The sequence below is a fragment of the Geotrypetes seraphini genome, chromosome 7, assembly GCF_902459505.1.
Source record: "Geotrypetes seraphini chromosome 7, aGeoSer1.1, whole genome shotgun sequence".
NCBI lineage: Eukaryota > Metazoa > Chordata > Amphibia > Gymnophiona > Dermophiidae > Geotrypetes > Geotrypetes seraphini.
Genome location: NC_047090.1, coordinates 152,498,175 through 152,522,815, shown reverse-complemented (window position 1 = coordinate 152,522,815; position 24,641 = coordinate 152,498,175). Strand labels below are relative to the sequence as shown.

General features: G+C 38.8%; 1 protein-coding gene across 5 annotated transcripts in view; it reads right to left on the bottom strand.

Moving 5' to 3' along the window:
* Positions 1 to 24,641, bottom strand: part of JAG2 (jagged canonical Notch ligand 2) — a 288,684-nt gene that overhangs the window by 145,411 nt on the left and 118,632 nt on the right. For 4 of the 5 annotated variants that reach the window (XM_033952670.1, XM_033952665.1, XM_033952668.1 and 1 more), the window contains 5 exons: positions 15,812 to 15,931; positions 13,627 to 13,740; positions 6,349 to 6,462; positions 5,240 to 5,353; positions 4,320 to 4,366 (listed from right to left, as the gene is read on the bottom strand). In XM_033952670.1, the coding sequence (XP_033808561.1) occupies positions 4,320 to 4,366; positions 5,240 to 5,353; positions 6,349 to 6,462; positions 13,627 to 13,740; positions 15,812 to 15,931 (509 nt within the window). The remainder of the gene's footprint in view (positions 1 to 4,319; positions 4,367 to 5,239; positions 5,354 to 6,348; positions 6,463 to 13,626; positions 13,741 to 15,811; positions 15,932 to 24,641) is intronic. The other variant, XM_033952666.1, reaches the window with a different exon arrangement.

The following is a 24,641-nucleotide window of genomic DNA, read 5'->3' as shown; positions in this document are numbered from 1 at the left end:
AGCAGTATTAGAAAAGCAGAATTGAGAAGGATGACAAAAATAGAGAAAATAGGACAACTCCCCTATGAGAAAAGGTAAAAGGCTATGGGGCTCATAATCGAAAGATAAAAACGTCCAAAAACCAGCCTAAGTCGGCACTTGGACGAACATTTCTCAAAAACGTCTAACCGCCGAAAATAAAAACGGGTTTTGGATATATTTCTAAACAACCTAGACCTTCATAGTGCCACTCAACGTCTAAAGCTAAACGGGGCAGTTCAGGAGGCGTGTCGAGGGCGAGAGTTGGGCAGTACATGGGCTGGCTTAGACTTAGTCGTTCAGCATTTATAACTGAAAGTTTCACAACGGAGTCTAGACGGAACTTGGACGTTGTGACTTAGACCATGTAAAACATGGTCTAAGTCACAAAAACCCACCTAAACTCACCAGATAAGCACTGAAAACACATAACACAGACCCCCACACACTACCCCAGTGATCACCAACCCCCCCCCACCCACCCCCATAAAAATTTATTCACAACTTTAAATTTCAGCCTCCAGACCATCATCACCTGGCCGCCTGGCATAGGAAAGCCTAGCCAGAGGTAGCTTAAGTCGTCTTGGGGTGGGTTAGGGACCCATAGAGAAGAGGACCCATGCCCATAAGCCCCTGTAATCACTGCATTGATACTTAAACCATGTGCACTCCCCTATACACCCCCAAAACCCTTTTTTACTGGCGTATAAGTGGCTCCTATAGCCATAAGGGCTATTGGGGTGGTAGATAAGTGGGTCTAGGGGATTCTGGAGGTGGTTTGGGGGGCTCAACATGACCTATAAGGGAGCTGTAGTGAGGAGATGCCATGGAACCCTTTTTGTGAAGTTCACAGCAGTGCCCTGTAAGGTACCCCACTATTTAGGTGGCATGTCTGGGTTTTCAATCCATCACTTTGCAGACCCCTCCCATGTCCAACAGGGCTTGTTCTAGGTGTTTTGGACTTGGACGGAAAGTTGGACGGAAATGTGGTATAAAGATGGAAAATTAAGCGGCTTGGACGATCAGATCGGCAGGACGTATAATTAGACGATTTTTGAAAGTAAAAAAAAGTTGGACGTCTCTTTCGAAAATGTGTCTTAGGCTCTTTTTAACTTTGGACGACTTGCGAGATGGACGTAAACGGACTTAGATGTCCCCTCCACGGCTCTAACTTGGAAAAGGAATGGTCGAGTACAGATATATGGGTCTATAAAATCATGAGCGAAACAGATAAACCCAAATCAATTGATTATGCTCTCAAAAAAGTACAAAGACCAGAAGACACACCAAAAAGTTACTAAATAGTACATATGAAACAATACAAATTGGAGAAAATGTTTCTTCATTCATACACGATTAAAATACAGAACTCATTTTATAGGATTATGATAGAAGCAATTAGAATAACTGGGTTAAAATTAAAAAATATGGATCCAAGATGGCCGCGGACAACAGTTAGTGAGAGAGACGCTCTCAGAGAATCGTGTTTTGCATACCGGAGTTCGCAGTGATGCCGAAGAGGAGAGGGAAAAGCGCTGCTGGAGCCTCGCGGCGTTTGGAGACTCCCTCACAGGCAACAATTGATGATTTTTTGAGGCGCCTTCAACAGGAACCTTTTGCATCTGGGAGTCGCCTGCTGGAGCCACAGGCACTGAGTGAAGCCGCTGTGTGTCTCCCTGGGCTTGAATCCACGCTGATCCCAGACGCTAGGACCCCGCCTCCACAACCGCAGAGTGCCAGCTCTCCACGGGAGGACAGTCTGCCCGAAGTGGTGAACTCTATCTCCCGGGAGGCTATCTCGAGTTTGGCAATGGATGGGAGCTTGTCTGCGGGGAAGCCATCGATGGAGCAAGACGAACAAGGCGCTCAGGAAGGACTCGGAACAGCTGGACAGGAGTCAAAGGCTGCAAGTATGTTCATAATTACCAAACCCACTAATGTTACCCTGGATTCGCTATGGGATTTAGTTGTGACTTTGGGTCAAACTTTGTCACCCCAAATTAAAGTGCTAGAACAGAAGTTCCAGGAACAAAATGAGGATATAAAAACTTTGAAACAGGACAATATTGTAATAAATACAAAAATTGAAAAAATTGAAAATGATCTTTTGGAAGTTAATAAGATTCAGTCCACTATAATCAGAGACAATCTGAATCTGAGAAGGAAGATGGAAATTTTAGAGAATAGCAGATCTAATAATCTTAGAATTTTAAATTTTCCCAAAATATCCTCCATCTCAGTTAAAGAAATGTTAAAAAAATATTTTCAGGATATACTTGATGTCTCGGAAGAAATTTTTCCCCCATTTTCAAAAATCTATTATCTTCCAATGGAAAATCAAGAAAGGCAACAATCCAGGCAACAACAAGATCAGGATCAGGAGCAACAGATGGACTTAACAACTATGCTGGATACCTCATTGAAAGAACTAGTCAGACCAGCCACATTGTTGGTCAATGTTGTATTGCTGCCAGATAAAAATTGGATATTGAAATTATTCTAGGTCAAAAAATTCAAATGAAATTATTCTAGGTCAAAAAATTCAAATGTTTCCGGATGTGACAAAAGAAACTCAGAAACGAAGAAAACAATTTCAGTTGTTAAAGCCAGGAGTAATTGCAATGTGTGCAACCTTTCTTTTACGATATCCATGCAAATGTTTAGTAAAATATAAATCTTCTAACTATATATTCTTTGAACCCTCTCAGCTGTCAGGATTTCTAACCATGAAACGTCTTGAGGGGGGAAATGTGATAACAACTGCAATTGAATAAGAAAAATCTTTTCCTGTATTCACTGATAGTTGTCTGCTTTTCTTCAATAGGATATGTTATTTCCTTTCTTTTCTATATTGATTCACTCATTTGAATCTTGGATCGTTCTAATATGGGACTTTATAGATTAAGTTGATAATTTTACTTTTAAAAAATTTATTGTTGCGATATTGGAATCCATATCTTATTCATTTTCTGTACAAGAAGTTTATTCTCTTGTTTAAATTGTTAAAATAATAAAAAATTAATTTAAAAAAATTAAAAAATATGGTTTTGGGCAGATCCATTAAGGCAGACCGAGTAGCCTATTGCTTCTCTCTGGGGATAAGTGGCATAGAATCTACTTTTTGGTATCCTGCCAGCTTCTTGCAACCTAGATAGGCAATTGTTGGAAAAAGAAAACTGGGCCTGACGGACAATGGTATGACCCAGTATGGCAATTCTTGTGCTGTTAATTCTCTTCTGCCATTTTGTAGTAGATTTTTTTTTGAACATCGTCTTGCTGCAACTCACTTCCAGCTCAAATTTAGTTCAAATAAATGGATTAACATTCTCCTCTAGAATTTTCAGACATAGAATTTGTGGTTCCATAAATGATGACAACTTGTCCTGTGGCAGCAAAGCAGCTTCACACTATTATGCCTCTACCACCCTGTTGTGACAGCCAGGTTGAGGTTCTTGTTCTGGAAGTTTTTGTCAAGCAAGATATTGAGAATAAAGTTAAAAATTTTGATGACTGTCTGGAAAATCTTTTTTCCAAAGTCCCGTAGGTCATCCTGATGCTTTTTAGTAAAGCTGAAGCAGGCAGCATTGTTTTTTTTAGACAGTACTGTAGTTATTTCTTCCTAGCTATCCTGTGAACACTAATTTCCATAAGTTTGTCTTTTTCTGAAAGTTGTAACAGAGACAGACTGACTCAGTAATTAGCACTGCCAAAGAGAGGAACCCGCTGTACAAAAACTCAGCTCAGAGAAATAAAACTCTGAAGAGGGAGAGGTAACCCCCTCTTGGGAAAGAGTTTATCTTCCAATCATTGCTTGATTGATGTTTAAAGCGAGTCCAACTCTGTCATGCATATTTACTGTGCTGGTTTCCAGAGATTTTGAACAAATTATTCTAATTAGCCAAATAATTTTGCTAAGGAAACATGAGGTTCACTTACTGTTTCACACATAGATTCTGAATTAGTGTCATTGTTTTGCATTTCTTGAGAAACAAAATACAAAGTAAGAATTGTTTGATTTAATTCAAACTGTTATGGTAAAAGATGAATAATTTAATTTTAACATGGGCATGATAGCAAAACTAATTATTCTTGGGGATTCACAAACTTTACTCTTCCATATATCAAAAAGCACATGAATCAAAATCTACTAGTTGATTTTTCTCCTGTAGTTGACCACTTCAGTGGTTCAAATAGTATAATGTACAATTTTAACAACCTATGATCAGCATAATTGTTAGTAAGGCCAATAGATAGATACACTATACCATACTATTTTCACTTAAAAAAAAAGTATTACTTGCCTTACAAATGCCTCCATTTTGACACTGTCCATGACAGTCATTAACATCTTTAAAAAAAATTTAAAAAGATAATTTTAATTATATTTTGGTTGCACCAAAATGCCTTGATAATAGAAACCATCTGAGTATTACTACTACTCAACACAACAGAATGCACAGCAGAGGGAAGAACCACCTGTCAAAGCTAAATCAGCCTTTTTTTGGAGGGGGGATCAAAGACCACCACACATAAGAGTGAAATTTTTTAACAAGTTGCCCAGAAAGCCCCCAAATAGGCATTTCCTATTTTATAAAGGCACAGATACCTCTGTCTATGTGGTAACCTCACAAACCTTCAGAAATGACTAAACTTTACCCATGCATATTTACACTCGCTTGGGAGTTAGTGTAAACATACATAAGTGATATTACATGCATGTGTGCATTTTATGAAGTTAACATACAAAGCAAATGATGACAGATGAATGGTCAATCCAGTCTGCCCTTTAATCACAATTTCATGATTAAATTGACTTAGAAGTCTACCCAATACTGACCTTAGTTTTCAACTACTGGAACTACATGCATACTTTGTGACTCTGCTTGAAATACATTCCCAGAACTGCCTAGTATAGAAATATGTTCCCTCTCTCACAGTAATAGGCTGAAGTTCCCTCTTAACATCTGAAGTTCAAAATAATGGGCTCTCTACAATCACAGTGCAACCTGAACTTAATATCATCTGCATTATTTTATAGGGAATATGGCTGAAAGCTCAACCTAGTAAATAAGCAATATAATAACATTCACTGTGAAAAGTGAAAACAGTCAAGACATAAGCTAGTGGAGGATTAGATCAGTAGGCAAACAAATGTGTATTGCCATTAGAAGGAAAAAAAATTGATAAAGTGTAATCTAGAAATTCACTTTTAAATACTAACTGATATGACAATTTATTCCTGTCCATCCTGGAATGCAGTCACAGTAATATCCACCAATCAGATTTCTGCAAGAGTAAGCATTAAGACAAGGTTTCCCCTCACACTCATTAGCATCTGTGAAATAAGACAAAAGAAAGGAGATAAAGAGCAAACCAGAAAGCAGACACCCTTACCAAGCAAAGCCCACATGCAAGGTCAATAGCTGTTCCAGTTCCAAATCATGTTATCAAGCAATCCAGTGAAATGTACCTTAACACAATTGTTTTCACTCTGCTTTAGTGTTCAAATTTTTTCATGCATCTGTACTTTGTGAGAGTTTCAATTACATTTCACTGCATCTTGCATTTCATTCAAAATTCTCATGAACTAATCATGCCCAGCACCATTAATTCATACCAAAAAGCATTTCACCTTAATACATTTAACAAAATATTTTCATTAGTCAAGGTTAGAAAGTAGCCTCTTTCATCCACCTTCGATTTAAGAAGTGCTGTCACCAATAAAATCACCACCACCAGTGTAAGTTCAAAAACAAATGCACAAAGTAACTTTTAGAACTGCATCGAGGATTGGACTTTTAAAGAATAAAAGATGAGTGAAGAGAGCCACATGAAATTGTTCATTAAGGATTTCAGATTTGCTATGTGATCAGTAAGCAGACACTTTGGCCCTCTTCTATTAAACTGTGATAGCAGTTTTTAGCGCGGGGAGCCGCGCTGAATGGCCCATGCTGCTCCCGACGCTCATTGAGCTCCTATCAATGAGTTCCGTCAGGAGCAGCATGGGCCATTCAGCGCGGCTCCCCACGCTATCTCAGTTTGATAGAAGAGGGCCTTTGTATATACTGGAGGGAAAAAGATAAATTTGCTAATTCAGCTGCATTTAGATTGGTGGCTGAACATTACAGAAAGGTGTTAACTAGAGCTTAAAGTACCATAATCAATGTACAGACAAATATGTAGACCCCCTTTATGAAAACCTCCCTATGTAATTTCCTATAAAGACTTCTAAATATATGTTCTACTTCTTACCAGTAACTAATAAAAAATAACTGCATTTCTAATTTCTCAGATAAGTAATACTTTTTGCTTGCCATAGGATCTGCTTACCAAGCTGGCAGGTGGTTCCAATCCACTGAGGTGGACATATGCATTCAAAACCATTAATGCGATTAATACAGGTCCCTCCACGTGCACAAGGATTAGAGGCACATTCATCAATATCTGTAAGAATCACAACCACTCATAAAATAGATTTTGCATCCTCCTGTACTCCTTCCTCTACTCCCATGACCCCCTTTTAAAAAAACAATAAAAAAAATTAACTTACTCCAAGTTAAGCACCCAAGCTGCTAGTAGCTTTGTAGAAAAAGTTCCTACTTTGATTTTTAAAAAATTACTAGTAAAATTTACAGACTTAATATATGCTATTCTTTATCTAGACAGTTTGGATCTCATTTAATAGTCAACTATACCCGAATAACAGAATCTACGATTAACATGTCCTAAAATAAAGCAGCCTATCCTGACTTATCCTTGGGTGCTACTGAGGTTCCTTAACACCTATTGATTTGTCTAATTTCACAGAAACAGAAAATTGCAGTACTCTGAAGAAAATGCAACAATAAGCGACTGTAAATGAAGGTGAGCCAAGGGCCAGAGTAGAGAGTTGCGCGGGGACAGAAATCCCACCCGTCCCCACCCGTCCCCGCCAAAATCCCACCCATCCCCACCCGTCCCCGTGAGGAATCCCTCCGTCCCCACCCGTCCCCGCGAGGAATCCCCTCCGTCCCCACCCGTCCCCGCGAGGAATCCCCTCCGTCCCCACCCGTCCCCGCGAGGAATCCCCTCCGTCACCATCCTTCCCTATAAACTTCAGAAATAGTTATTTTATTTAATTATGCTACTGAATTAAAGGCTCTGGTAGAGACCCATTTACAAATAAGCAAAGAGACTATTAATTTGGAAATATTAATTGGGAAGAATACATACTTTGTAAATGGGTTTCTACCAGAACCTCTAATGTAAATATAAAATATAAATACTCAGCTGATGAGAACCCACAAACTGTCAGCTGAGGACTTCCTTTGCAGTTGGCCTGGGGTCCCTTTTGCCAAGCTTGGCAGGCAGCAGTAGCGTCCCTGAGTCACAGATGCTGGCACCTCAGTGGCTCATGGATGCTGCCAGCGACTGCTGCGCTTGGTGGAGGGGAGTTCTGACCATCTCTAGAGGAGGTCCTCTGCTGGCGGTGCTTGGGGATCCCCACCAGTCACAGCAAGGGCTAACAAGTACTTCAACACTGTAGAAATAAAACCAGAAATGCATTTCCTTTTCTTTTGAACACAAAACAAAGATACAGTGGTGCCTCGCATAACGGACGCCTCGCACAGCGAACGCTGCGCATAACGAACTTTTTGTCTTGCTCCCTATAACGAACTTCGTTTCACACAACGAAGTCGCCCGAGGGGCCCGGGGGGGGGGGGGCGGCGGAACTACTCTCGCCGCTTTCTAATGTGAGCCGGGAACAGCAGCTCCCTCCACCTTACCTCAGATGCCGAGTTTTCCGGCTTTCTTTTTCGGCCAGCCACACACTTTCAAAGAGCAGCACATGCGCGCATGCTCTGTTGTTCAATCTTCTCCTCTGACGCAACCGGAAACCGGAAGTTGCAGGAGAGGAGAACATTGATCAACTCCAGCAGCTGCGCGTGCACAGCTTTTTGAGATCGTGCGGCTGGGTGAGGGAGAAGGCTGGCAGGCTCTGCATGTGAGGTGAGGTGGAGGGAGGGAAATGTAGGGCTGCAGAACGAATTATTTTGTTTTACAGGTATTCTTATGGGACAACAGGGCTGCAGAACGAATTATTTTGTTTTACAGGTATTCTTATGGGAAAACGCGTTTCACACAACGAACGTTTCACATAACAAACTTGCTCCTGGAACGGATTAAGTTCGTTGTGTGAGGCACCACTGTATCTGCCATATACATTTCCCAAGGCAGATGACTCTATGCAATGTCACCTCGGTAACAAAATACAAAAATAGATAAATACACCCCCTCCCTTTTTACTAAACCACAATAGTAGGTTTTAGCACAGGGAGTTACGCTGAATGCCTCGCGCTGCTCTCAATGCTCATAGGCTCCCTGCGCTAAAAAACAATATTGCGGTTTAGTAAAAGGGAGCCATAGTGCAAAATATAGGCAGCAGATATAAATTCTCAAAACAGACACATTTTGATCACTAAATTGAAAATAAAATCATTTTTCCTATCTTTGCTGTTTGGTGATTTCATGAGTCTCTGGTTGCACTTTCTTCTTCTGACTGTGCATCCAATCTTTCTTCCTTTCTTTCAGCCTCCTGTATGTTTCCTCTCCTCCAGACCTCATTCTCTCCCCCAACTTTTTCTTTCTGTCTCCCTGTTCCCCCTTCTTTCTGTCTCTCTGTCTGCCCCCTTTCTTTCTTTCTCCGTGCCCTCCCCCAAGCCACTCGGTTTGCTGCCACCGCCATCGGGGAATAGCCCCCAAGCCACCGCCGTCCCAAGCTTTCCCTGCAGAAGCGTCGCGCTGACCAGCATTCCACTCCCTGATGTCAATTCTGACGTAGGAGAGGAAGTTCCGGGCCAACAAGGCATTTCTCCTCATTCCATCCAGCCTGAGCCCCATCTCTCCTTGATCCAGCATTTCCCTTCTGTGTTTGTCAGAATTACCATTCCACCTATTTTCCAGCATCACCCTTCTTTGTGTCCATCTCACCTATATCCCTATCTCACCACTTTTTCAGAATCTTCATTTGTCTCTGTCCTTGTCTTTACCCCATATTCACCATTTGCCCTTTCAATGTCTTTATCTCCCCCCCCCCACACTTTTTCAGCATTACTTCTATGTCTCTATTTCACCTCCTCTTCATGTCCCCTCTGTATCTCTATCCTTATTCAGTAGGTCCTGCTTACCCTTTCTCTTCTTTGTGTCACTATCTCCATTTTCAGCTTTCCCCCCTTTTCCTTTGTTACTGCACCCTGTAGCCAGAATCTTTCCACCCTCTCTCCACTCCGGCCCAGCCCAGTATGAAATATTTCCTTTTGTTTCCCTCCCCTCTCTCTTTCTCTCTCTCTTCTCCTCCCTCACCCACGAGTCCTGCATCTGGCCCTCTCCCTTCTACCTGCACCTGGCAACACCCCCCTGCTCCGCGGCTCTCTTAAGCAACTCGTCAGCAGCGGTGATCAAGACAAGCTGCCGACATCGAGGCCTTCCCTCTACGAGTCCCACCTTTGTGGAAAAAGGAAGTTGAAACAAGCGGGACTCGCAGAGGGTAGGCCCCGACGCCAGAAGCTTGTGTCGATCGTTGCTGCTGAGTTGCCGAAGAGAGCCGCAGGTAGAAGGGAGAGGGAGATAGGAAGGCTGTAGAAGCTCCGGAGCATGACACCGAACCCGGCCAGGATGATTTCTTTTTCAGGCTGCTGCTGCCGCTGCCATCCCCCACCCGAAATGACAAAAAACAGCCTAATGCCCGCGTCGGGAAATAGCCATGCTGAGCAGTGAGCTCAGCACGTACACAGATGAAAGCCTTGCTTGCTGATTGGTCCGGCGGCACGGTGGGGCGGGGCCGCCGGACCAATCAGCAAGCAAGGCTTTCATCTGTGTACGTGCTGAGCTCACTGCTCAACATGGCTATTTCCCGACGCGACGCCAGACTTGTAAGCTGCATGCTTGCATCGCCAGAATTTAGGTAGGCTGTTTTCATCCCCGTGGGAGTCCCGTGGGCAAGGGGGCGTCCCCGTGGGAGTCCCGTGGGTCAGGGGGGCATCCCCGTGGGAGTCCCGTGGGCCAGGGGGCGTCTCCGTGGGAGTCCCGTGGGCCAGGGGGGGAACCCGCGGGATCCCCGCGGGACCCCCGCAATCCCCGTTCCCGTGCAGACCTCTAGGCCAGAGATTCCTCTCAAAGAATCTATCTATTGACTACCTGACTGCTGACAATATAATTATATGAACTGGTTTCAAAAGGAAAAAATGTACACTTAACATTTATGTATCAACTTGAAAATTTTTTTGTAGAAGTCTTATTGAAATCCAAACAGCAACAAGCACAAAAAACCCCTACCACATGCCCATGTTATACAAAGACTAAGGGGTCCTTTTACAAAGGCGCGGTAAGATATTGCGGCTGTACTCACTTGAGGAAAGAAGAGAACGGGGAGATATGATTGAAACGTATAAGTACATCACGGGACGCATCGAGACAGAAGAGGATATCTTCTGGCTCATGGGACCCTCGACCACCAGAGGGCATCCACTGAAAGTCAGGGGAGGGAAGTTTCATGGAGACTCCAGGAAGTACTTCTTCACCGAAAGAGTGGTGGATCATTGGAACAGACTCCCACTCCAGGTGATAGAGGCTAGCAACGTGACGGAGTTTAAGAGAAAATGGGATACTCATGTGGGATCGTTAAGGGAGTAAACTCAGGGGGGAGGGATACTTGGAATGGGCAGACTTGGTGGGCTATAGCCCTTTTCTGCCGCTTTTTTCTATGTTTCTATGTTTCTAGCGGTTTAACACGTGGAATACCGCGCGGTAAACCGCCTGCCGCGCTAGTACCTAATGCCTCCATTGACGAGGCGTTAGGATTTTAGGCTGCTGCGGGGGTTAGCACGTGATGAAATGTCCGATGTGCTAACCGCCATAGCGCGCCTTGATAAAAGAAGTCTTAAGTACCGGTAATGAACAAACAGCATGTATAGAAACCAAGAAAAAAAAAAGGGGGGGGGAACATAAGATAAATTCCAGCTTATAAAGAGATATCACATATACAGTATATATTAAGTTTGTTATGACCATTTATCTGAGACTGACTTCTTTCTTGGATGTTTTGATATATAAAGATACCTATTTCCGGACCACAGTTTTCAAAAAATCTGATAGGAATGCCTTTCTACAGTTTGATAGTTGTCATCCTTCCTCTTTGAAAAGAGTATTCCTTTCAATTTCTTTGTTACTGCCGAATTTGTTCAGAGTTTGAAGATTAGAAATTGCAAGTCTGTGAACTCAGGGCGCAACTAACTGAACGGGGTTATCCTGTTGCGGTAGTCAAGAATGCATACAAGAGGGCTACATTTTTGAACCGTGATCTTTTATTTACAACACAGTCAGGGGCTGAAACAACTTGGGACACCTATTACAGTTTTAAAATATGCTCCCGGTATTTAAAAGGCTGTCCAAATTCTGAAGAAACATAAGAATTGCCGCTGCTGGGTCAGACCATTGGTCCATCGCGCCCAGCAGTTCGCTCACGCGACAGCACCCAGGTCAAAGACCGGTGCCCTAACCGAGAACAGCCCTACCTGCATTCGTTCTGGTTCAGCAGGAACTTGTCCAACCTTGTCTTGAATCCCTGGAGGGTGTTTTCCCTTATAACAGACTCCTGAAGAGCATGCCAGTACTCAACCACTCTCTGGGTGAAGAAAAACTGCCTTACGTTTGTACAGAATCTATTCCCTTTTAACTTTAGAGAGTGTCCTCTCGTTCTCTCTACCTTGGAGAGGGTGAACAACCTGTCTTTATCTACTAAGTCTATTCCCTTCATTATCTTGAATGTTTCGATCATGTCCCCTCTCAGTCTCCTCTTTTCAAGGGAGAATAGGCCCAGCTTGGTTCGTGTTATCTATAGAGCAACAATTTCAAGATAAGAAACTGAAGATAGCATATGCTAGGACAGTAAACTTGAAGGAGTTATTATGCATCACTAGAAATGAAGGAATGAGGATACAGATGAAGGGTAGCCACAAGTAATGTGGAGGACGTAAAATCTCTAACAACACGAGACTGATGAATGGTTTATACATCCAATAACTAAAACGTTTTTGGTTGAAATATGGCGACAAATTGCCAATCGGACTATATGATATACTTAATTATATGTCCTTGTTTCAAGAATTACAGTCTAAGAAAATAATGTGGTTTGACCCGAAGTAATTCTTTAAACAAGGAATGTCTCTAATTAGGTTAATTCAAGTCCTTAACATTACAAGTAAGAACAGTTAAATCAGCACTTATGGAACATTAAATACAATTCTCTAAAACAAATGTCCAGCAACCAATCCCTCTCCTAAAACTATCCCATCCAACCCCTATCCCTCCAAACCTCCACCCACCCCTGTCCCCCAGAAACATCCAACATACACCAGCCAGAAACCCAAACAAGGCCCTTGAGTGGATCACCAGAGGGTCTGAGTTCTCACAGCAAATGCATATTCCTCCCAGATATACAGCATAGAAAATGAGTAATGATTCCCAATCCCAAACCATCCAAATCCATCAAATCCCATTATTAACAAAATACCACAAAGAAGGTAAGACAGCAACCAAGTTCGATCTGGCAAAGTATATTAGTTCAAAAAGAGGGGTTCAAATAGCACCTTTAGATTCACTGCTGGGCAGATGTCTACCTCGTGCTCAACATTCTGCCAACATTGCATGAGCCACAGGTGCAATGGCACTTGGAGAAGAGAGGTGGCAGCCATACCTGCCTCACACAGAATTTTCCAAGCACCTACCAAGGTGCAAACTTGATGTAGTTTACCTGCAGCTGCAAAAATTACACAAATGGAAAGGCCAACCGGTATTTAATCTTTGTATTGATCAAATGTTCCAGAACTGGCTTCATATTATAGCGCTGCAACAGTATTAAAGCAGGAAAAAAACTAAGGGGGCAGGAGCATCTCCCTGGAAAGGAGGCAGAATTCAAAAGATCAAAGCATTCTGCAAGCAACTTGCAGGTTCAGATACAAAACTTTAGCATTCAGGACCACTAGACGCATTGCAATAGAATAAATTTCAGTGATTATGGCAAGAAAAATGATTTTGATGCTTTTAATGAAAAAATCAATCAAGAAAGAATTGGAACCAATATTAGAATTTCTATTCTTTCTGTCAAGCCCTCCCACCCCCTTTTTCCCTTACAGCACAGGTGTCAAAGTCAGTCCTCGAGGGCCGCAATCCAGTCGGGTTTTCAGGATTTCCCCAATCAATATGCATTGAAAGCAGCGCATGCAAATAGATCTCATGCATATTCATTGGGGAATCTTGAAAACCTGACTGGATTGCGGCCCTTAAGGACCTACTTTGATACCCCTGACTTACAGTATAAGACAAAGGAAGACCTGGACATACCCACCCATTGGAAAAACAAGCAGAATGCCATCTGTTTGTAAACCTAACATACACATGACGAGTCTTGTATCCATTGCTACTATGTAGACCAAATATTCAAGCTCTAGCCTGATTGTGTGTTAATATGCTATCATAAGTTAATATGGTTATTCAATGAAACAAACCCTAAACACGCTATACTAACATGTTATACCATACCATGAATCAGATTAGCTGAACTACACCTACCAATAGCACAAGTTGTTCCACTCCATCCTGGTGGGCAGTGACACTCAAAACTTAGGGATATTTCATGGCAGATTCCTCCATTAGCACAAGGATTTGATGCACAAGCATGTTCAGCTAAAAAAAATAAAAGCACACACAAGCCATCTAAGCATACCAAGATAGATAACATTTTTATTTTTAAAGGAGCACAATAAAGATATTTGTAGAAGAACCACGAGAAAGTCAGAGTTACATGTAGTCCAAGTCACATATATACTACAGAACAGGTCCAAATTCCATGGATGCCTATTAGATATTCAACCAATATACTCTTACATCATGTTACAGCTTTCTATAAAATTTCTGAAAATATACAGGACAATTTTGAAATTTTTATAAAACTGAATTCCATAGAAAGACATACTACACATTTGATAGTAAGAAAGTTATTAAAATCCTTTTTTTGTAAATCTTTCCTTCTATTGATGAGGATCAAAACTATATCAAGCCTTTTATCCATGCCAATATGGCTTAACTCTGCTCTTGTGGCTCACATGCTCACTCACTCTCTTCCATTTCTGAGGGTGAAGGGTCTGGGTTTTTTAAATTTTATATAAAATTTACCATTTTCAAGATGGGCATACTGTATATTAAAGATAATATACAACCGAGTAATATTTCCAATCGCATGTATCACTAAAATAGTTTCTATAAGCAGCTCTATGGGAGAGCTTATAGAGGATAATTTTATAACAGGCTACCTAGGTCAATGAGGAAGAAAGGCATCTATTTTTATAAAGTGACACAGGTACCTGTGCTTTTATAAAATCTTAGCATAAATCCTGCAGAAAATCATTCTTACATTGAATGCATGGACATTTACATCTGCTCAGAAGCATGGACTGATGTTAAGATATAATATATGTGACTATTTTATAACATATTAATTGTGACTCTGCCCATACTTTACCCAATTTTTTCCTCAAGCACAAATGTATGCCAACTTGCATCACATGTATTTTAGGTATGATCTAAAATGTATAGGAGGCCTTTTAAATACATGAATCAAATCTTATGTGAAAAAGATATAAAATTACTGGTACCTCATTAAAAATATAATAGAAAGCAAATCTAAATACGGCTAATAACCAGCAATACACATCAGTGTAGTTAGCCCAACAAATTTGAAGGGCTATGGCCTCAGAATCGGAGCCTACGCACAGCAGTGTCAATCACAAACTGAGGAAGATCTGCATAGTGAAATCGCTCCTGCTCCAATCATTGGCCAACACACATCAAATTTTTTTGGAAAATTTTTCAAAAGCATTTAAATGAAGCTATAAACACAACCTCTACAGGGTTATAATGTGCAAGTGCAAGCCAGGATATGAAAAACATAGACCAGAAAGAAGACTTAGCTTTGTAGCTGACTTGTCTTTATAGGAAAATATAGTCACTAGTGTTTGTTTGCTGACGCGGCCAGCGTTTCGCGGGAATTTTATAATAAAGACCATCCGCTGCGTCAGGGCCACCAGGACATTCAAAAATCAAGGCTTAATTACTGCAGTAATTAAGGTGGCCCTGACGCAGCGGATGGTCTTTATTATAAAATTCCCGCGAAACGCTGGCTGCGTCGGCAAACAAACACTAGTGACTATATTTTCCTGTAAAGACAAGTCAGCTACAAAGCTAAGTCTTCTTTCTGGTCTATGTTTTTCATATCCTGGCTTGCACTTACACATTATAACCCTGTAGAGGTTGTGTTTATAGCTTCATTTAAATGCTTTTGAAAAATTTTCCAAAAAAAATTGATGTGTGTTGGCCAATGATTGGAGCAGGAGCGATTTCACTACGCAGATCTTCCTCAGTTTGTGATTGACACTGCTGTGCGTAGGCTCCGATTCTGAGGCCATAGCCCTTCAAATTTGTTGGGCTAACTACACTGATGTGTATTGCTGGTTATTAGCAGTATTTAGATTTGCTTTCTATTATATTTTTATATACTGCAAGGGTGATTAGTTTTAGGTTATACCTCATTAAAAATAGCCAGTTTTACATAAGTATTCCTTTTCTTTCCAATTCTCAGCTTAAACTTCAGCAATGCAAGTGAAGCAGATTTAAACCTTTCATTATTCTTCTAAAAATTCACAAAGTAATAAAAGTTTCAGCTATCAAAAGTGCACTCAAATTAAAGCATTATGCCTACCAATTTCACAGTTCTTTCCAGAGTAGCCATCTGGACAAACACAGTGATATTTGTCTGGCTCTGTGTTCATACAAGTTCCACCATTTAGACATGGGTGATGATTTCCACAGTAGTTTAAATCTAGACAAGAAAAGAATCAGATATAAAAAGATGCAATAAGAAGTCCCATAGGTACTGTCTTAGTTCTCGGCTAAACAACATTCTTTTGGCTTCATCATCAAAGTTCCTTTTAATCAATTTTCATCTGCAACCACCACCACCAATCGACAGCAGCTCACACTAGAGAATGACACGGGGATGGGTACCTGTGGTTAACTGCAAGGTGGGGACAGAGTCTGTGGTCACAGGAACAAACTGTGTCCCTGTGTCATTCTCTAACTTAAGACTAGCCTTAGAACAGGCTATTCCAACTAGATGAAACAGCAGCTATAAAATGCTAATGTCAAGATGTTACAAAAATTAAAATTAAAAAAAACCTAATATCTTAGATTATCCACTGAATTCAACAATTAAAAAAACTGCAGAAGCTGCTTTTGGATTTAAAAAAGCTACAATGAGCCACTGAAAAGTTCTCAGCCCAATCAAAAAGACAAAGATGTGGAGCCATGAAACTTAAGTTATTCCACACTTTTCCTTTCATTCCATATCACTGAAAAGTGTAAAGAAAAATGTGGAATAAGAACATAATAGCCTTACTGGGTTACACTAATGGTCCATCCATCTTCACGGAGGCCAATCCAAGTCAGAAGTACCTGGCAAAATCCCAAATAATAGCAGCATTCCATGCCACCGATACAGGACAAACAGCGACTTCCATGTCTGTCTCAACAGCAAACTATGGACTGTAAATTTTTAAGTTTCATGGCTCCACATTCTCTTCTTGGTTCGGCTGAGAACTTTTCAGTGTTCCCTCATACTATTAAATGACATCATTTGCCTCTTGTTTGCCTTTGATGCGGCAATGAGTCAGACTTCTATAACTTGTAATATCCTTCTATCATGTGTCCAGTTGCTCAAGCAAGTTACTGCTACTGCAACAGATTTGCTGGCATCTAGCAGCATTTCTAATTTCTTGTTTATCCGCTACACTGTGTTGGTTCTCTTACACTCATGTCTGAAAGACAATTCAATTATCTTTCCACATGATGTAAACACACAGGCAAACTGTACCAAAACCAGATTGAAATGGAAGGCTCTATTTGCGATTTACAAACAGTTGCATAGAATATTGTCCCACTTTATAAGAACATAAGAATAGCCTTACTGGGTCAGACCAATGGTTCATCAAGCCCAGTAGCCCGTTCCCACGGTGGCCAATCTAGGTCACTAGTACCTGATCAAAACCCAAGGAGTAGCAATATTCTATGCTACCGATCTAGGGGCAAGCAGTGGCTTCCCCCATGTCTCTCAATAACAGATTATGGACTTTTCCTCCAGGAACTCGTTCAAACCTTTCTTAAAACCAGCAATGCTATCCGCTCTTACCACAACCTCTGGCAATGGGTTCCAGAGCTTAACTATTCTCCAAGTGAAAAAAAAAATTCCTCCTATTGGTTTTAAAAAGTATTTCCCTGTAACGTCATCGAGTGTCCTCTAGTCTTTGTAATTTTTGACAAGAGTGAAAAATCGATCCACTTGTACCCATTCTACTCCACTCAGGATTTTGTAGACTTCAATCATATCTCCCCTCAGCCGTCTCTTTTCCAAGCTGAAGAGCACTAATTGTTTTAGTCTTTCCTCTAACAAGAGGAGTTCCATCCCCTTTATCATCTTGGTCACTCTTCTTTGAACCTTTTATAATGCCACTATATCTTTCTTGAGATAAGGAGACCAGAATTGAACACAATACTCCAGATGAGGTCGCACCAGGGAGCAATTCTTAATCTTGTTAACCATTCCTTTTTTAATAATTCTTAGCATCCTGTTTTCTTTCTTGGCTGCCACCGCACATTAGGCAGAAGATTTTCATCGTATTGTCTACGATAATCAGATCCTCTTCTTGGGAGCTAATCCCCAAAGTGGACCCTAGCATCTGGTAACTGTGATTCAGGTTATCCTTCCCAATGTGCATCACTTTGCATTTGTCCACATTAAATTTCTTCTTCTTCTTCTGGACACCCAGTCTTCCAATTTCCTAAGGTCTGCCTGCAATTTTTCACAATCCGCATGTGTTTTAACAACTTTGAACAGTTTAGTGTCATCTGCAAATTTAATAACCTCACTTGTCATTCTAATTTCCAGATCATTGATAAATAAGTTAAATAGCACCAGTCCCAGTACAGACCTCTGTGGCACTCCACTATTTACTCTCCTCCATTGAGAAAAATGACCATTTAACCCTACCCTCTGTTTTCTATCCGATAACCAATTACTAATCCACAACTGAATTTTGCCACCTATCCCATGACACTTCAATTTTCTCAGGAGCCTCTTGTGAGGAACTTTATCAAAAGCTTTCTAAAAATCTAGTTACCCTATATCAACCAGCTCACCTTTATCCACAAGTTTATTCACACCTTAGAATTCATTCAGTCTTTCTGCTATGGCCTTATCCTCCCTGAGTGCTCCTTTTGCTTCTTGATTATCCAACAGTCCCACAGATTCCCTCACAGGTTTTCTGCTTCCGATGCATCTAAAAAAAATTGTTATGAGTTTTTGCCTCTTTTGCAAGTTTCTCTTCATATTCTTTCTTATCTATCTTTATCAATGCTTTGCATCTAACTTGCCAGTGCTCATGTTTCTTATTATTATTTTCTTCTTCATTCGGATCTTTTTTCAATTCTTTATAGGATTTTTTTTTGCTCTAATAGCTTTTTATATCACCTTTTAACCATCCCAGCTCTCGTTTCCTCTGCGCTTCCACGCTGGTATTTTTAAATAACATCCACGCCTAGTTTACAATCCTAACCTTTGCAACTGATCCTTTTAGCTTCTTTTTAAGCATGTTCCTCATTTTATCATAGTCGCCCTTTCAAAAATTAAACGCCCCCTAGGGGGCGTGGCTTGGGAGTGCACGAGTATGGACGGGTAAGGCAGAGGCTCCATATAAACAGACATTCATGACTTAAAATACTAAAACAAAAATTTCAATTTAAACTCAAAACGAAGAAAATTGACAACATTATGGCTTTAGGAAAACAAAATAAATCAGAAATGGTGGTTTCTAATACCGGCAGTGTTAAAAGATCTAAGCCGGAGCCGGCAACACCATCGAAGTGCCCGTTGTCAAGGGAGAAGAGCGACATCGACTTTTGGAAGGAAATTCAAGAAATAAAGGAAATTCTTTTAAAAAACGCCAAAAAACTGGACGAGATACAAGAAGAAGTAACAACTTTAAATAAACGTACCGAAGTGCTAGAAATCAAAACAACTAAATTAGAAATGCGAATGGACAGCTTTGAAAATGAAAAAAGGCAATATAAAATGGACAGAGAAAAAATCTTTACACTCACCAGGGAAGTGGAGGATTGCCAGAATCGCATGAGGCGGAGTAACTTGAGACTTTTGGGCGTACCGGAAGGGGTGGAGAAAAACAACCCGGTCTCATTTGTTGAAAATTTTTTGATGAAAGTCCTGCCCCTCAAATCCAAATACCCAATAGAAGTTGAACGTGCACATCGCATACCAATGAGAAGACCTGATACTTTAAAAGGTCCTCGCCCCATAATTTTCAAGTTGCTAAGACACCAACAAGTTTTAGAGGTGTTAAGAATGGCTAAGGAACATGCGAATTTAAAATGTCAGGATGCCAAAGTCCACATCGTCCCTGATTTCGCTAAAACAACGGCAGATAAAAGGAAAAAATTTCTAGACATGAGGCCGAAGTTAAGAGACATCGGAGCTAGATTTGGCCTGATATACCCTGCTATTATGAAAATAACTATTGACAACAAAACTATGAGCTTTGATGAGCCTGTGAAGTTGGAAATGTTTTTAAATCAAAGGGAGCAGCCGATGTCAATTTAGTTTGACTTATTCACTTCCTGGAGTTGGAATTGATTCTTCTTGGTTTTTATTTGATTTTATTTGTTATTCATCTTTAATATATTTGAGAATCTGCTGACAGTTTGGCTCTGTTTATTTTGAATGGCAACGGTGAAATGGAATGCTGATGAAAAAGGCAGTTTGTTTCTCTGTGAGCCTTTAATATCTTTCTCAAAGGATGACTTTTAAAGTTGAAATGATTTGTTCCTTTGCTGTTACATATCTTAATAAGATATTAGAATCTCTGATATATGTTATTGCAATATATTCATGAAAATAAGATATTAATATACAGAGCTTATAGAGGCAGATTTAGATCATAGGTTATGATGAGTTTTAATGGAGGTTTTGATAAGAATTCAATACAAAAGATTTCAATTAGCAAATATTTTCAAGGGACTCTAGTTTAGGGTTTAGTAGGCTTCTTTGAGAATATTTAAGGAGAATATATATATTTAAAAATAAATAAATAATAATAATAATTTAAAAAAAAGGAAAATATATTATTAATGCTTAATTTTTATTTATAGGTTTCTTACAAGTCTGATACTTTTAGCAGACATATAGAGTTTCACATTCTCTTTTGTCATTTATAATGTGAATGGAAGATCTTTATTTAGTTTCTTATTTTGATTTTTTAATATTTTGAAAATATTACATAAATTAATTGTAAAAATACATATGATTATTACATACAATATTGTTTTATAATTGAAGTCTGTATAGAGCTTTTAGTTTAGCTTTACTTGGTCTTGTATGTGCAGTTCCAGGTTTTATCAGTCAATATTAAGGGTGGGAGAGGGAGGGATGGGAGGGGGGTTAAAGGGATTTAATAATTGGGGTAGGGATGTTGGATTGGGAGATACAAATGAAGGTGGTGTTTATTCATTTCAAATGATTTCAATTTTTTGTTCAGATATAATAATTGGAAGAGCTTTTGTAAAAATTATTTGGATTGATGGAGATTAAAATTTTTTCACTCAATGTTAATGGCCTTAATCACCCAGTAAAAAGAAAAAAAATGTTAGCATTTTTAAAAAGGCAACAGGTTGATGTGTATTATATTCAAGAGACACATTTGTCAGTGGTTGAATCCAGAAAGCTAGAAGATAATTGGGTGAAACACTGTTTTTTCGCTCCTGCAATAGGGAAAAAGGCAGGAGTGGCTATATTAGTGAACAAAAAATGTTTAGTGTCATTTAAAATGATAGATTTGATCCTTTAGGGAGATGGATACGAGCGGAAATGAGAATGGGAAATAATACTTTGACTTTATTAAATATCTATGCCCCGAACTCGAATCAAAATGAATTTTTTATTAATATACAAAAATTAATACTCCCACTGGCTGCTTCTAATTTAATAGTAGCTGGAGATTTTAATGCTGTTATGGATCCTTTTTTGGATAAAAAACCAAGCAAAAATATAAAATCATTAGGATTAGATAATTTGGTGAATACTTGTAATTTGAAAGATATATGGCGTATTCTTCATTTTAATGATCAGGAGTTCTCTTTTTGCTCACCAGTTCATAAATCTTTTTCAAGAATTGATTACATATTGGTATCAAATTCTATAGTGCAACAAGTGACACGAGCTTCCATTGATCCAATTATTTTGTCTGATCATGGAGGAGTGTGGATTACACTTACACTAGATAATAATGAATACAATAGATCATTATGGAGGTTTGATAATACATTGGTTTCAGATTCAACTTTTCTTGAAGAAATTAAGTTAAAAATTTTAGAATTTTTCCAAATAAATACTTCAGCAGAAATTAATGCGGAAATCTTATGGGATGCATTTAAAGCTACTATAAGAGGTAATATTATTTCTTATTCTGCGTATATTAAAAAACAACTTATTAAACAATTTTCAGATTTGGAAAAAGAAATTAAATTGCTGGAATCCAAATTAATAGATGATTGGAATCACGAAAATTTGCAAACTTTATTAAAGGCTAAAGGCAAATATAATGAAATTTCTTCAAAAATGGCAAGGAAAGATTTGTTTTCTCTGCAAACCTTGTATTATGGAAAATCTAATAAGGCAGGAAGTTTACTTTCAAATTATCTTAAAGCAAAAAAGAGAAGAATAAAAATAAGTGCAATAAAAGATGAGAAAGGAAATATGCATAATCAAACTAGTAACATTTTAAATCAATTTTTGGCTTTTTACAAAGAGTTGTATTCTTCCGAGTCTTCTGTTGATAAAGTTCAAAAAGGTATGGAATTTTTAAATCTTCTTGAGGGTCCAAAACTTCCTGATCATATAAAAAGAAGTTTAGAAGAACCTATATCATTAAAAGAATTAGAAACAGCATTGAAGTCTCTTAGAGTTGGATCCGCTCCAGGTGGGGATGGTTTTACTGTGGAATTCTATAAAACATTTCAAAATTCTTTATTACCCTATTTACTAAATTTATATCAGTTTCAACTTAATAAAGGTTGTATTAAAAGTACTATTAAAAGAATCTGTGGTGATTGTTTTGCCAAAGCCAAATAAAGATCCCACTATGGTTTCAAATTACAGGCCAATATCATTAATTAATGTTGATGGAAAATTATTGGCTAAGGTTCTGGCATTAAGATTGGCAAAGGCTCTCCCTTACATAATTGATGTACATCAAACGGGTTTTGTTGCTAATAAACATTCTTCTAACAATACAAGATTGACGTTTCATACCTTAAATTTAACTAAAATGATGAATGAACCAGCTTTTGCTCTTTCATTAGATGCAGAAAAAGCTTTTGATAGGGTAGAATGGTCATTCATGTATCAGGCTTTGGATTGGTTTGGTGTGGGTCCTGGTTTTGTTCAAATGATTAAAACTTTGTATAGCTCCCCTATGGCAAGACTATACATTAATAATAATTTATCTGAGAGTTTTAAATTACATAGAGGAGTTAGACAAGGATGTCCATTATCTCCTTTGCTGTTTGATATTATTTTAGAACCCTTATTGATAGCTATTAATCAGACAAAGGGGATACAGGGTATTCCCTTGAAAGAATGGGAATACAAATTATCTGCTTATGCGGATCATATTTTATTATATTTGCTCAATCCAGGTTCAACTATACCATGTTTGTTAGAATTGATTGAAAGATTTGGAATATTTTCAGGATATAAAATCAATTGGAATAAATCTGAAATTCTTTCGCTTAATGTGCATTGCATAAAATCTATGTTTGATTCATTTCCTTTTGTTTGGAAAGAGGATGGATTAAAATATTTAGGAATTTGGATTAAAAATTCAATAGAAGATACAGTAAAAGAAAATGAAAAACTTTTATTAAAAAAGGTTTCGGAATTATGTGAACAATGGAATCCATTACATATATCTTGGTGGGGGAGAGTTCAAACCATAAAAATGATGATATTGCCTGTGGTTTGCTATCAGATGTGTATGATTCCGGTATTTTTTCAAAACTCTTTTTATAAAAAATTGAATGTAATAATTATTAAGTTTGTTTGGCTTGGTAAAACACCTAGAATTGCTTTGGTATCTTTACAGAAATCAATTAAGGAGGGTGGGGTAAATTTCCCAAATTTCTATAGGTATCATCAGGCCTATATTTTACGTCAAGGTATGTATTGGGTCCTCCCAGATCTCATTGAATACACTCCAGATTGGTTATACTTGGAATGGCGACTCCTGTCTCCTTTACATCTTTGTCACATTCTCAGTATCAAGATGCCCAGATTGTATAAAGAAAATAAACTTTTATTAGATACCTGGAAAACTCTGAGGTATGTAAGTAATTTAACTGAAATTCCTATTAGTAAATCGACAAATCAATCTATATGGCTAAACTCCAAGATTCAAATTGGCGGAACTAAGATTGTCTGGAGGCATTGGTTAAATGCAGGAATACGAACTTTAAATGATGTTATTTCAAATGGAAAAATGCTTGAGTTTACACAATTGCAAAATAAATTTGGACTGAATAAATCACAATTTTATAAATGGTTGCAATTGAAGCAGGCCATTCAGGCAGGGTTCCCTGAATGGAAAACTTTAAATTCTCAATACAGCATGGAATTTTTATGCTTCCAGGCAGATTTTCTGGGTCACCAGGCCGCACAGTGGTATAAAGTTATTAGTGAATTGGTTAATAAAAAACCTAAAAATGGTCTTAGGGATATTTGGAGCATTGAGATTAAGCATCAAATTTTAGCATCTCAATGGCCACAAATTTGGTCTTGGAGAATAAGATGTACACTGTCAGCATCTATGAGACAAACTTGGGTTTTTCTTTTGCATAGAGCATTTTGGACCCCTGTTAGATTACAAAAATTAAATAGTTCATTGTCTAATAGATGTTGGCATTGTAAGCTTGATATAGGGACTTTGGATCATCTTTTATTTTACTGTCCCTATATATTAGCCTTTTGGAATTCAATCTGGGATCAAATAAATTCTTTATTAGATAATCCTGTAGCATTAACTTATGATACTGTGATATTTAAAAGTCAGATATCGGCAAGTAATAACAAACTTTTATTGATTATGACAGGAGTTGCCATGCAACATATTACTGCAAATTGGAAAGATCACACTAGACTTAATTTTAATTTCTGGTGGAATTCATTATGTCACATATATAGAATGGAACGTTCAATAGCAATACAAAATGAAAATTATAAAAGGTTTAATGAAATATGGGGGCCATTTGACATTGTTTTGTAATGAATAAACACCATTTTCTTAACATTATTTATGATTGGAGGGGAAAGGGGAGGGTTTATATAAATGAAAGAAAATGTAAAAAAGAAATATGACAAAGATTGATTCAATTAAATAATTGTATGGAAAGGGAGGGGGGGAGAAGGGTTTAGA